Source organism: Ceratotherium simum, chromosome 4, assembly GCF_057802395.1.
Source record: "Ceratotherium simum simum isolate JZ-2026a chromosome 4, ASM5780239v1, whole genome shotgun sequence".
NCBI classification, from domain to species: domain Eukaryota; kingdom Metazoa; phylum Chordata; class Mammalia; order Perissodactyla; family Rhinocerotidae; genus Ceratotherium; species Ceratotherium simum.
The window spans coordinates 3,532,772-3,545,837 of NC_141903.1; the positions used below are offsets into that span (position 1 = coordinate 3,532,772).

General features: G+C 49.4%; 1 protein-coding gene across 21 annotated transcripts in view; it reads left to right on the forward strand.

Annotated features, from left to right (window-relative positions):
• FAM193B (family with sequence similarity 193 member B) overlaps positions 1-13,066 on the forward strand; it is a 32,315-nt gene that overhangs the window by 10,866 nt on the left and 8,383 nt on the right. For 5 of the 21 annotated variants that reach the window (XM_087429283.1, XM_087429288.1, XM_087429286.1 and 2 more), the window contains 6 exons: positions 3,637-3,879; positions 4,418-4,624; positions 4,700-4,931; positions 6,100-6,487; positions 9,326-9,527; positions 10,436-10,675. In XM_087429283.1, coding sequence (XP_087285409.1) covers positions 3,637-3,879; positions 4,418-4,624; positions 4,700-4,931; positions 6,100-6,487; positions 9,326-9,527; positions 10,436-10,675 — 1,512 coding nt within the window. The other 16 variants (XM_087429294.1, XM_087429289.1, XM_087429292.1 and 13 more) reach the window with 14 other exon arrangements.

Consider the following 13,066-nt stretch of genomic DNA (forward strand, 5'->3'; position numbering starts at 1 on the left):
AGGAATTGTACTCGGGCAAGTGCCAAGGCTTAGGGTTAAGACACCTTTGGGGGTAGCCTCCAGAACTGCCTGGGCCTCGAAAGAAAGACTCAAGTATACTAAACTCAGGACAGTGGATAAGCTAGTTTCCAGTATCAACTTATTAAGAACAGAACAGCCAGGGAGCCTAGATAATGGATTGAGTGCCTACTCTATGGATCCCTTGAGCTAAGGGCTGTGCATCTCTAGTGTCACTTAACCCTCTGGGCAGGCTTGTGCAATGTAGGCGGTATCACCCCTGCTTCAGTTAAGACTTGATTAGCTGTCTAGGCCTTGTGTTTCTTCCTTTAACTGTAAAGACAGACTATCCTGTAAATTCACTTCCATTGATGGCTAATCTCATTTATTATATGTACCAGTTTGGCTCTAGGGAGAGTCATGTTATTTCCGTGAACTGGGCATCTCATTGTAATCTCTAAGGAATGCAGACATCTACTCTTCCACACTTGAGACTGGAACCATTTGGGTAGAGGTCCAGGGTGGAGAGATGGCCTTTCTCTGTGGGAAGCAATATAATTTCAAGCAGTGTCTCACCCAGCTGCCTGTGTTGACATAGGGACACTTAACAAATCTGACTTAGCCACCATGTGCTCAGCTGAGCCTATGCCTTGTGCTTCACTGTGAGAGATCCAGACAAGAATCAGACCTGGTGCTTGCCTTCTAGGAGCACAACATAGTAGAAGGGACAGAAGACGCAGGTAAATAAATTAAGTGGAAGGCAAAAATACCGTAACCAAGGCACAGAGTACTATGGGGATATGGAGAGGAGAGGTGAATTATAAGAGGGACTCTCTAGGAAAGCTTAGATGAGGTTGGATTGAAGCTGGGCCTTTAAGTCCTGCCCATCTGCTTATTGGTAAACGTGAGAAGGAAAGGTTTTAAGCAGAGGATCCCCTTTAACAAAGGCGTGAGATAGGAGAGTACAGGGAGTGTTTGGAGAACTTAAGGAATGACTTCATGGGATTTAGGGCAGAGAATAAAATGCCTCAGAGTCACCTTGGATTCATCATGTGTGAGAGATTCTTGGATTCTTGTAAAATACAGTGACTGTTTTCTGTATTTTCAACCCTAGTTCTGATTTTAAATATTGTTTCCCATTGCTCCCATCATGTTCATAATTATTAGTACCATATGTTGAGCAACGTATTATATGCCTGGCACTGGAGTGGGTGCTTTATCACATTTAATGCTCACAGCCAACCCTACAAGTTAGGACTTAATCCCATTTTACAGATGAAGAGACAGAGTAAGTAGAATTTGCCCAGCATTATACAGCTGGTAAGTGATGGAGGCCCAGGATTAATGCCAAAGCCAGTGTTGTTTCCGCTGCACCCCAGCACTTCCCGCAAGTACTTTGGCACTAAGTACAGTCACATTGATCACATATTTAACTTATAAGAGTTCTATTTTCATTTTAAAAAACAAAATAGAAAGAACAATTATTATACATTGTCATATACATTATACTTTTGAATTCTTGGTAGTACGTACAACCATATATACTGTACTTTACAGGCCATGTAAAGAATTTCAAGAATAATTTTACTCATAGAAATTTTCATCTTATGTAATAACTTTAGAACCTAACACCCAAATGAAATGAAACTCTACTGTAGTAAAATTGCATGTCCTGGTGATTGCCTTAAGAATATAGTCACTATGATATTTCCCACAGGGGAAGAAACTTGGGTATTGGCCTCACCTCCTCCCCCTGGAATTAGTATGGCACCTTGTAGCTATGGAAAGTTTCCTGGGTACACTTCTCAAAAAGGCCTCCTTCATCTTAACTCCTCTAAACGCCATCCTTCTCCGTCAACCTTCCACCCTTTCCAGGAGATGCTCACCACCAGTGGTTTAGCAGGCTAGATCCTCTGCGGTTGTGATTAAGCAGCTGCCTTGCTTACCAAAATGGAGCATTTAGGCATTATCTCAGGAGTTCCACATGGTCTGGTACTCTTTTCCGAGGTCCCTGTACTTCCCCAAATGTTTCATTATGCTCCTGGTACTACTATTTGGTTCCCTTGTTTTTCTAGAAACCAGAGACCTGGGTCATTGTAATTGTAACATACAAATTTAAGGATACCCTGATGCCAACTTATTGTGAGAAGGTGATTTTATTCGAGAAAGATGATGGCATTTATTTTATTGGTAGAATGAGGATGATACCCCATTCCTTTGCTTAGGCCTCAGCAAACACCTGTTACCTAGTAGTGGGTAAGTTTGGAAGGTATATCAGTTAACTATTGCGTGTAACAAACCACACCAAAACTTAGTGGCTTAAAACAACACCATTTATTATTTCTCATGAGTCTATGGGTTGACTGGGTGTTTCTGCCATTCAGGGCCGGCTTGGCTGATCTCAGCTGGGCTCACTCGTGTATTCAATCTGCTGGCCAATCAGCTGGGAAGACTCAGTTTTCTCCACATGTCTCTCACATCCCTCTAGCAGCTAGCCTGGTCATGCTCTCATGGTATGACAGAGGTGTAAGAGCGAGCAAGCCCAGCCATGCAAGGAAGCAAGTAAAAATGCATACACACTTTCCAAGCTTATGCTGGCAGTGTGTTTGCTAACATCCTGTTGGCCAAGAAAGTGACATGATCAAGCCTGGTGTCAGTGAGAGGGCTACAAAGTTGCAGGATATAGGAATGCTATTAATTGGGGTCATTAAATGCAGTCAGTCTCCAAGTCAGTATCCCTCAGTGTGAAAGAAAACCTATAGACTTATATTTCTATGTCAAGTTTGTCCTAGAAGGGAAAAACAAGTCCAGGTAATAATTATTGTGTATTGCGCCTAGGCTATGGGCACACACAGGATTAGGCACTTTACCTGTTTGCGCACCAAGCCTCACAACAACTCTGCAAGGTAGGTAGGAAATCGGAGCTTGGGAAATTAAATAACTTGCTCAAGGTCACCTAGCTAATATGTGGTCAGGCAGGAATTAGAATGCATATCAGTGTGACCCTCAAAGCCCAGGTTCTTTTCAGCACACCTCACTGCCTCTGAGAAGCACTAGGGTCTGCCTTACCTTCCCTCGAACTCAGTTTTCAATTGAGTTGATGCTTTCAACTAGCTATATAAACCCCTCCTCTAAAATACTGCTGTGATCCTTATGGAATTGTGCAGCTCTTTAGGAAACCCACATGTTCTCCCAAACTCTGCATTAACTGAAAGCATTTTTTCCTTGCAGGTGAGGATTTGTCTGTGGACTGCATAGACAGCCCAAGAATTGTGGCACTCCCAGACATGCTAGAGAAGGAAGGGCCATCTTCTTTTTAACCAAGATTTTGGAACATTGGGGCATTAGGGCATTTCGGCATGAGCTTTGGAGTCAGCTTCACTGGGGTTCAAATCCTAGGTCAACCACTCACTAGCTCCTTGGGCAACTTATTTGACTTCTTTAAATCTGTTTCTTCATCTAAAAAAAATGGGAACAATAACACCTAGTTTGCAGAGCTGTTACAAGGACTAAAATTATGTATATAAGTGCCTAACCCAGTGCCTGGCACGTAATAAGTGGCATTATTAGTATCATTAATATTATTTCTAAGCAGAGCCTTTCCTCTCCTGGGAAACCCTGTTTCTGTCTGTTGGACAGGTTCCCCCCACCTCCAGCCAGTCTGTGCAGACCTGCTGCCTGCTATGTCATCGAGAACGCAAAGGCTGGGAAGAAGGCCCTTCCCAAAACGGACTGGTGTTGCAGGGTGAGAAGCTGCCCCCTGACTTCATGCCAAAGCTCGTCAAGAATCTCCTAGGCGAGATGCCTCTATGGGTCTGCCAGAGTTGCCGAAAGAGCATGGAGGAAGATGAAAGGCAGACAGGTCGAGAACATGCAGTGGCGGTAGGTAACCGCTGAGTCCCTGAATGCAGGAGGGCTGCCTGCCCAAAGAAGTCAGGTTGTTGAGCTGGTTCTTCCCTGTCCTGTCAGGTGGTTCTCCTCGGGCAGCCCCTATGCCCAGGCACTGAGAGGCTGCTGGGCTGCATTCACACAGCATTAGTGACTTGGGGTTAGGTTTTGGGGAAGAAGAGAGAGGCTTCAGGTAGCCTGCCGGCCCCTGAGTAGAGTCTGTGTGCAGTGTGAGGGCTTGCTCATGGGTACTGGTAGATTGGGATCCTGCCCCTTCCATGTGACCGTGCTGCCTTCAAGTCTGTGGCAGCTTGAAAGCCAAACAGTGTGACATGAAGAGCAGAGATCGGTTTGAGGGTCTGCAATGTGCGTCAGTTAGAAGGCCTCAGGTGGGAGCCATCCAAGTCTGCTGTCTCCTGAATCACAGCTGTCAGACTGTCCTCGTTTCTCCTTTTCCTCCAGCCCCTGTCTTTTACCCAGATCAGTTCAGCTTCAGGACTCCTGGCTTAAAGACCCTTCCTCTCCTTGGCAGCTCTCAGGACTCCCCAAAGGCCCACAGTTGACAGGCAGCCTCTGCCCCGACCAGAGTCTCTGTCCCCAGTATCCACACACGTCACTTCAGTGGGATCACCACAGCCCCTCCCAGCAAAGACCTGGCCCACATTTGCCCTTGCACCTGGAGCAGTGGGAATTGTGCTTTGGCCACCGCATAGGGGCTTGGAGGAAGAGGCACTCCTGGGTAAGCTTAGGCAGCAGAGGGTCGGCTCTGATGTTTGCGGTTTTATCATGAGCCTTTTTCTTCCCCCTTCTCCAGATCTCCTTGTCACACACATCCTGCAAATCACAGTCTTGTGGGGGTGACTCTCATTCCTCTTCGTCTTCCTCTTCATCGTCCTCGTCCTTGTCCTCCTCCTGCCATGGGAACTCAGGGGACTGGGATCCCAGCTCATTCCTGTCAGCACATAAGCTCTCAGGCCTCTGGAACTCCCCGCACTCCAGTGGGGCCGTGCCAGGCAGCTCGCTCGGGAGTCCTCCTACCATCCCCGGTGAGTCTCCAAGCTTGGGAGAGAGCCAGACCCCATAAATGTAGAAAGCTGTATTTTCCTCACCAGTTTGTTCAAACAGATCAGTTATTAAATTAAGTAAAAGTGGAGCTGTTCTGGCGGGAAGCAGCGGGGGGACCTAGCCCTTGACTGTTTCTGTGAGACTCCTTTCCCCAGGACTCTGAAGTTGAAAAATACTGCGTGGCTCTGATAGCTGTTCCCATTGGATCCGGGAAGGGACTTGGTGAGCACGGGCTGAATAGAAAATGGAGTCTGGGCAGCCCCTTAGGGAATTAGGACTTAGATCACCTCACACATGACCGCTGCAGCAGTGCAGAGGACCTGGGTGACTTCTTCCTAGGCCTTCTTTCCCCACTTAAGGGCTGGGTGTAAAGGCACTGCACTTGCGCCCACAAGAGGTTGGCAGTGCAAGCTGCCGTCATCATCAGCCAGTTTCACAGCTATAGAAGCCTTCTTTAGACCCTGAGATAACCCTCAGAGACCCAAAGGAAAAGTCTTGGGTTATTGATGTACTTACTATGTAACTATGAATTACTGTCGACTTCTAAATGGAGGGGCTGAGTTCTTCAAAGGGGTGCTGCCCCCAGAACTGTGAGAGTTGAGCAGTACATAATTCCAGTTATTTTGGTGCATAAGCCACAGAGAGTCATCAAAGCCTTTTCCCACTTCTTCTCTGAAATCTGGGACCACCTGCGAGTCTGGCATACCCTGGCTACCTCGGTCCTCATGGCCCAAGAGACAGAACCTTGGCCTGCTGCTCCACTGACTTCTGTAGATCTTGCCCTGGGCCTGAGGAATGCCTGTGAACAAGCAGGTCCTAGAGAGACCCTGAGAGACAGAACGTATCCCCTATTTGTGCCACAATAGAGGTGTGCGGCCTTCCGTGCTGCCAGCATTCCTTGGTGCCTTCTCCCTCACACCTCGGCTCCTCGAGCCTGTTGAGCCGAGCTGCTGCCTGCAGAAAGACCTCTTCAGCTCAAGGTACTGCTGGACTTTTCCAATAGCTCACAGGTGCACTATTCTGAGAGGCTGTGCCCAGACAGGTCCCTCTGGTCACAGTAAGCAGGATGCTATGGCAGTGAGCCCTTGGGCTTTCTTTCCCAGAATTTGGGCTCTCTCTCTGACACCTTTCTCCCCGATCTGCCCACAGGTGAGGTTTTTTCCATCTCGGAGCACCACCGGCATTCAGACCTCACTGCTCCACCTAATAGCCCCACCGGCCACCATCCACAGCCAACGTCACTGATCCCATCTCACCCCAGATCCTTTGGCTCACCACCCCACCCACACCTGCTGCCCACCTCCCCAGCAGCACCTTTCCCTGCCCAGGCTTCAGTATGCCCTGTTGCTGCTGCTGCTGCCCCTAGCACTCCAGGGGCCTGTCAGAGCCCCCACCTGTCCTCTACCAGCATGCCGCTCCTGAAGATGCCTCCACCATTCTCGGGGTGCAACCACCCCTGTAGTGGGCACTGCAGTGGGCACTGTGGCGGTCCTCTCCTCCCACCACCGAACTCTCAGCAGCTCCCTAGCACTCACAGGTAAGTGGGTAGTGTGAAGGGCAAATCCCCGCTGACTTGAACATAGAGTTTTGGAAAACTTCACGGAGCATACCTTTGAGGTGGAAATTAAAGGGTTAGCCTCTGTTGTTTTTTCTGTAGTTTTTCCAGTTATAAAAGAAATGTGTTTACTATTTTTAAAAAACTTGGAAAAATTTATAAACGTAAAAAGAAGAAAAAAATGTCCTCACAACCTAAAGATAAGCTTCTAATGCTGTGGTGTATTTTCTTCCTGATGTTTCTGTATATAACATAAGCAGGTCCCTCTTTATATACATTTTTGTGTAGTTATTTTTTTTTTAACATTATATCATGATCGTTTCCCCAGTTAAAATTCTTCAAAAAACTTTTCAGTGGCCACATAATGTCTTATTGTATAGCTCTAGCATAATTTATTTTATCATTCCCTATTCCTGGACATTTAGGCATTTCCAGTTTTTAACCATTATAAACAAGACTGTAATGAGCATCCTTGCACCTAGATCTGCATTTGAGTTAGGAATTATGCCCTTAAGGTAGATACCTAGAAAATGTATATTAATATGTATTGGAAAGATAAAATTCTTTGGAGAAGATAGATGTATTTTATTATGCATTTATATAAATTTTCCCATTCTAAAATCCCACCACCCTGATACCACCCCTTTCAGCAGTTTTCCCTGGCGTGTCTGTCCCACACATTGGTGGTGGTGTCTGTACAGTTTCTTGTCATCCAGCTTCACTCAGCACTGTTAGGTTCCTGTGTGGTCTTCTGACCTCAGCTTTAAAGGCTGGAGAGGGGCTGGCCCGGTGGCGTAGTGGTTAAGTCCATGCTCTCCACTTCGGCAGCCCGGGGTGTGCAGGTTCGGATCCTAGGCGCGGACCTACACACCACTCATCAAGCCATGCTGTGGCGGCATTCCGTATACAAAATAGAAGAAGATGGGCACAGGTGTTATCTTAGGGCTAACCTTCCTCAGCAAAAAGAGGAAGATTGGCAACATGTTAGCTCAGGGCCGATCTTCCTCACCAAAAAATAAATAAATGAAGGCTGGAGAATATTCTCCATAGTGCACTTCGCTGTTCTCCAGTTGCTGAACATTTAGGCCATTCAACATTTTAACATTATATATAATGTCTCTAAAGATGTCTTTGCCTAAAGCTTTTTCCCACTTTTGGATTTTCTCCGTAGAATAGATCCCTCAGAATGAAAAAAAGTTCTCAGTTCAAGGGTGTCTTTTGTTTTTTGAGAAGGGTTCTTAATACACATTGAAAAATTGCTTTCCAAAGGGCTCTCCAAATTGATGTAACCACCAATATTAGAGTGCTAGTTTCTCCGTATTCTCAGGAGCACTGGGTATTTTAATTTTGCTAATGTAGTAGATGAAGAGTGGTCAGTTTGGATGAAGCTTCTCTAAGCACCACTGATAATGGTTCCTGCCCCCTCCTTTTCAACCTGTGTCCTGTGGACTGCCTGGGGAGCCGAGCCTCCTCACTGCTCCTTGCCCTGCTCTTCCTCCCGGCTCCCGCACCTCACCCAGCTGTGGCGCCAGCCCTGGAGCAGTCCAGCTGCTGATGGCCAATCCAGGGCTCTGGCTCTCCCAGCTCCAATTCTGGGACCTTGCAGGCCTGTCTCATTCTCACCCTGGGAAAATAGTCTATGTTATAAGCTGCCCCCCTGCTTCCTGAAATGCAGAGGCAGAGTGGTGCAGTGGGAGAATGTGAGCTTTGCATACAGAAACACGGGCTGCGTCCTGTCCACTCCTTGGGCAAATCAGTTAAAACTCTGAGCCCTCAGTCTTCTCCACTGCATGGTGCAGATAGCAACACCTACTTTGCAGGACTTGGGGAATCGTTAGAAATAATATGCTGAATAAAGTACCTAGCACAGACAGCAGCTCCTATAGTCTGTGGCCCACAAGGCACATTGCTTTTGTTAACCTCATGGCCCCATGGCTAAGGCAGCTCCACCCACTGGTGCAGACTCGGTCATAGGGACCTTGGAGCATGAAAGGAAACCAACCTTGTTGGCCTCGTTTGGATGCTCCAGGGGAGCCATCAGTCTACCAGTCTGTTCAGACACCTACTTTCTGAGCACCTACTATGTGCAAGGTTGATATGCTACACACTGGGACCCAAAAATAAAAGTGCAATAGTCCCTGTCCTTGGGGAGTGCACAGTTGGTCTGAGAGACAAGCAGACAAAGAGACCATCACAGTAAAGTGTGATGAACAGGAGGATAGGGCCGGCCCCATGGCTTAGCGGTTAAGTGCGCGCGCTCCGCTACTGGCAGCCCGGGTTTGGATCCCGGGCGCGCACCGACACACCGCTTCTCCGGCCATGCTGAGGCCGCATCCCACATACAGCAACTAAAAGGATGTGCAGCTGTGACATACAACTATCTACTGGGGCTTTGGGGGCAAAAAAAAAGGAGGAGGATTGGCAATAGATGTTAGCTCAGAGCCGGTCTTCCTCAGCAAAAAGAGGAGGATTAGCATGGATGTTAGCTCAGGGCTGATCTTCCTCACAAAAAAAAATGAATTAATTAAGAAAAATTAAAAAAAAAAACAGTAGGTTAGAGGTGTTCGCAGTGGGTGTGGGCAGGGGAGGCATGGGAAGCCTCAAGTGCCATTGAGGTGGGCCCTAAGGGACAGTGAGGGTGTTCACCCTGTTCTTGGAAGAGGCGCTGATGCTGTCTGACTGCCTCGGCCTTCGTGGGATGAGGCAGATGAAGGGTAGTTGGGACAGCAATAGGGGTTGGGCTGATTCCCTGGGCTCCTGCTGTGGTCTGCTCCTGCCCTGCCCTCCCTCACCTTTGGGCCTGTCTGTCTTCCCCATCAGCAGGGACCCCGGGTGCAAGGGGCACAAGTTTACACACAGTGGCCTGGCCTGCCAGCTACCCCAGCCCTGCGAGGCAGATGAGGGGCTAGGCGAGGAAGAGGACAGCAGCTCAGAGCGTAGCTCCTGCACATCGTCCTCCATCCACCAGAGAGATGGGAAGTTCTGTGACTGTTGCTACTGTGAGTTCTTCGGCCACAATGCGGTGAGTGGGCCTGCCCAGGCCAGAGAGGGCTGGGGGCCAGCCAAGGTGAGCCAAGCAGGGAGCACCCTGCTGTCCCCGGAGGCCCCCTTGCTCATGGGGACAGTAACCTCGCTGGGACCCTGTGAGTCCTCACAGCTTCGTCCACTCACTTGATCCTCATAGCACATTGGTGAGGTAGGGATTTTTAAACATTTTGCTACCTTTGCCCTTTTCATGGTTTCTCTTAAGATTGACTTTTTTTCCTTAGGCAAAAGGAAAAGAAATGGCAAGAGAGAAAGCTATGATTCTGATGAGTATGTATACATGTGTAATCACAGAGAAGTGAACACTTGTGCGTGATAAAAGCAGAGTGGAAGCAAAGGCTCTCAGTCCCCAAGTGTGAGAGCCAGCCGAGGGCCAGGCCATGAGCACAGATGGCGCCAGGAAGGAGGCTCAGAGCAGAGTACATGCGGTCTCTGGACAGGGGGGAAAAGCAGTTCAGAAGGTGAAGAGGAAAGGGCTGCTGGCTAGGGTAGAGCAGTTGAGGACAGAACAAATGAAAGTAATTACGTTGCTCGTCTCCTTTGAGCAAGGGGTTATTATCCTCATTTTAAAGATGACAAAATTGAGGCTCACAAAGACTCGGTGACCTGCCCAAGGTCATACGGCTTCCAGTGACAGAGCCCGGGCTCAAACCTGCTTTCCTGGCTCTCCAGTTAGTGTGCTCCCAACGCTGTCACCTACCTCCCAGTCGCTCCACCCACCGCTGCCTTGGCTCCAGGCCTGGCTGAGGGTGAAGCTATTTGGCCTTTGTGGCTACAGTAGAGAGAACAGTTGTGTTGCTTCTCACCACGTTTGGTGCCAGCGGGTGGGGGTGCCACGGGCCTCCCAGGCCTGGGGTGTAATGTCAGCACCTCCCCCTCCCCCAGCCACCCGCCGCCCCGACGAGTCGGAATTATACCGAGATCCGAGAGAAGCTCCGCTCGAGGCTGACCAGGCGGAAAGAGGAGCTGCCCATGAAGGGGGGCGCCCTGGGCGGGATCCCTGGGGAGCCTGCCGTGGACCACCGAGATGTGGATGAGCTGCTGGAATTCATCAACAGCACGGAGCCCAAAGTCCCCAACAGCGCCAGGGCTGCCAAGCGGGCCCGGCACAAGCTGAAAAAGAAGGTGGGTGTGGGGGGGGAGCCCAACTCTACTACCTCTTCTCCTCAGGACTTCTGGGGCATAAAAGATGCTGGCTGCCAAAGGCCTTGGCACAGCTCACTGCTCTGGGAAAGTCTGAATGAGTTTGGGAGGCATCAGAGTCAGGGAGCCTGGGGGCCAGTGATTAGAGAAAAAACAAGTCCTGCTTCAGAAGCTGCTTGCTGGATTCCTCAAAGCTTAGGACTTGCTTCAGTCAATCAGTCATTTATTCATTCAGCAAACACTTGTGCAAATACTGGGAGCTAGAGCATGGTGCCATTAAGTTCTCACCCAGGAGAAGCTCAGTCCAGTGGAGAGACTGACACAAAACTGGATGAGCAATGTTAGCATGTGACAAGTACTGGGATGAGGGAAGCCCCCTATCCTGTGTGGGCTTGCTGGAAATGGCTGTACAAGAGGCTGAGTCAGGAACTGAGTCGTAGGGAGTGAGTATAAATTTATCAGGAGGGCCTTCCTGGCAGTGGGCATAGCATAGCCACAATAGCTTGGTATAGCCAGACCTCCAACAGAGGAGAGGCAGGACAGATAGTGGAGGTGAGGGAGGGCCTTGTGGGTCCTGCTGAGGAGCGTTCCTTGATCCTACAGCTGAGGGGGAGTCACCGGAGGGCTTTAATCAAAGAATGCACTTTGTTGGGTCTTATTCCAAGATTACCGTGTGGCAGCATGGAAGGTAGTCTGGAGGAGTACTGCTCCAGGCAGGAAAACCGTGAGCCAAGGGAGAGGTGATTGATGGTGGGGCTAGAGCAGAAGAGATGGATTTTCAGAGGAAGCAGAAGTGACAGGCTTGGTGATCTGATTGCAGGACAGGCAGATGAAGGAGTCAGGGATGTCTCCCAGGTGTTAGCTTGGGTGACTGGCAAGATGGCGTACCTTTCACGAGTGAGGATAGGAGTGGCAGAAGACAGGGAATTCAGTTGGGGCACGTCAATTCAGAGGTTCTCATGAGACATCCAAGTGGAGATGGAGGTGTGGGGCTGGGAGTTGCCAGCATGGAGATGTAATTGACGCCATGGGAATGACCCAGCCTGTGGGCTGAGCAAGCTCCTCCCAGAGGGCTGAGGATAGAACCCGCTGAGCTATTCCTGGGCAGCCCTGCTGCCAGGCAAGCCCCCGGGCTTGATGGCTTGTCCCCTGCCACCTCATTATCTCTTCTCTTGCTTGCCCCCAGCTGCACCTGCACAGTGCCACACTCGGGAGCCCAGCAGCCGAAGAGATTGGGTTTAACAATCAGCTAGCTCCAGGTCCTGGGTAGTCAAACAGCCCTAGTGTTCTGGAAGGCAGCAGTGATTCTCCATCTTTTTCCGTCCCAAAGGACAGGACTCTTTCCCTGCAGCCTGCAGTAGTGAACCAAGGGGTCCCACCACTGCCTTCAGAAAATGGTCGGCATGTTCTGCCTCCAATCCAGCGTTGCCTGGCCAGAAGTGCCCAGTGGCTGGCAGCGGTCTCTTTGGCCTGTCTTGGCCTCTTAGGAGAGTGGTTCCCAGTTAGGTCCCAGTGAGCACACTCTGCAGTTCCCAGGCCTAGTGTGCTTTTCATAAATCTCTGTGCCTGGACATTCTTTCCCCTTCACCAGTGACGTTCTTTTCTCTCCCCTCCTTTTCCTCCTGACAACTTCCTTCCAAGCTCAGTTCAGATGTTTCCTCATTTACAGACTTCCTTAGGTAACTTCTTCTACTGTACTCCCATTACACCTTGCACATCTCTGTAGTCTGCCATTTATCACGCTCTACTCACTCGTTCAAAAACTTACTGCACAGCTACTGTCTGCCCAGCCCAGTCTAGAGGCCAGGATACAACATGGAAGCAGGCAGTTGCAATATCCTGTGATAGGCGATCGTGGTCATTATCTGTTTATACATCAGCCTCCTCCCCAGTGTCCCTCTTCCACCTCCCAGACTTAACTACAGTCTGGCTCTCCACCAAAAACACAGCTCCCTCCAGTATCCGTCTAATGGAGACTGCTCATTCTCTCCCACCTCAGGAGACGGATAAAGCCGAGTGTCTTTCTGCTTCCTTATACCATTTCCAGACCATGAGTCTCTCTCCTTCATGTACTAACCCCTGCTCCTTTGGAACTAACCCCTGGCTCTGTCATCTACAACCTCCCAGCCACTCGTCTTCATCCACTGAAGACTGTAACCTGCCCCTTTCTCTTCTTTCCAGGCCATTCAAGATCCCTTGACCGTCATTCATGTACTCTCTTACCAGTACTCTGGATTCCTTGCCCCATGGCCCTTCCATTACACCCACTCAGAAAAACAGCAGCCCTAGGTTGAACCCCAACCTGCCTCTCCCCTTCCACACCTCCAGGAAAGCACTGGATCAGATCTGTCTGTGGCACCCGGGCCACATGGT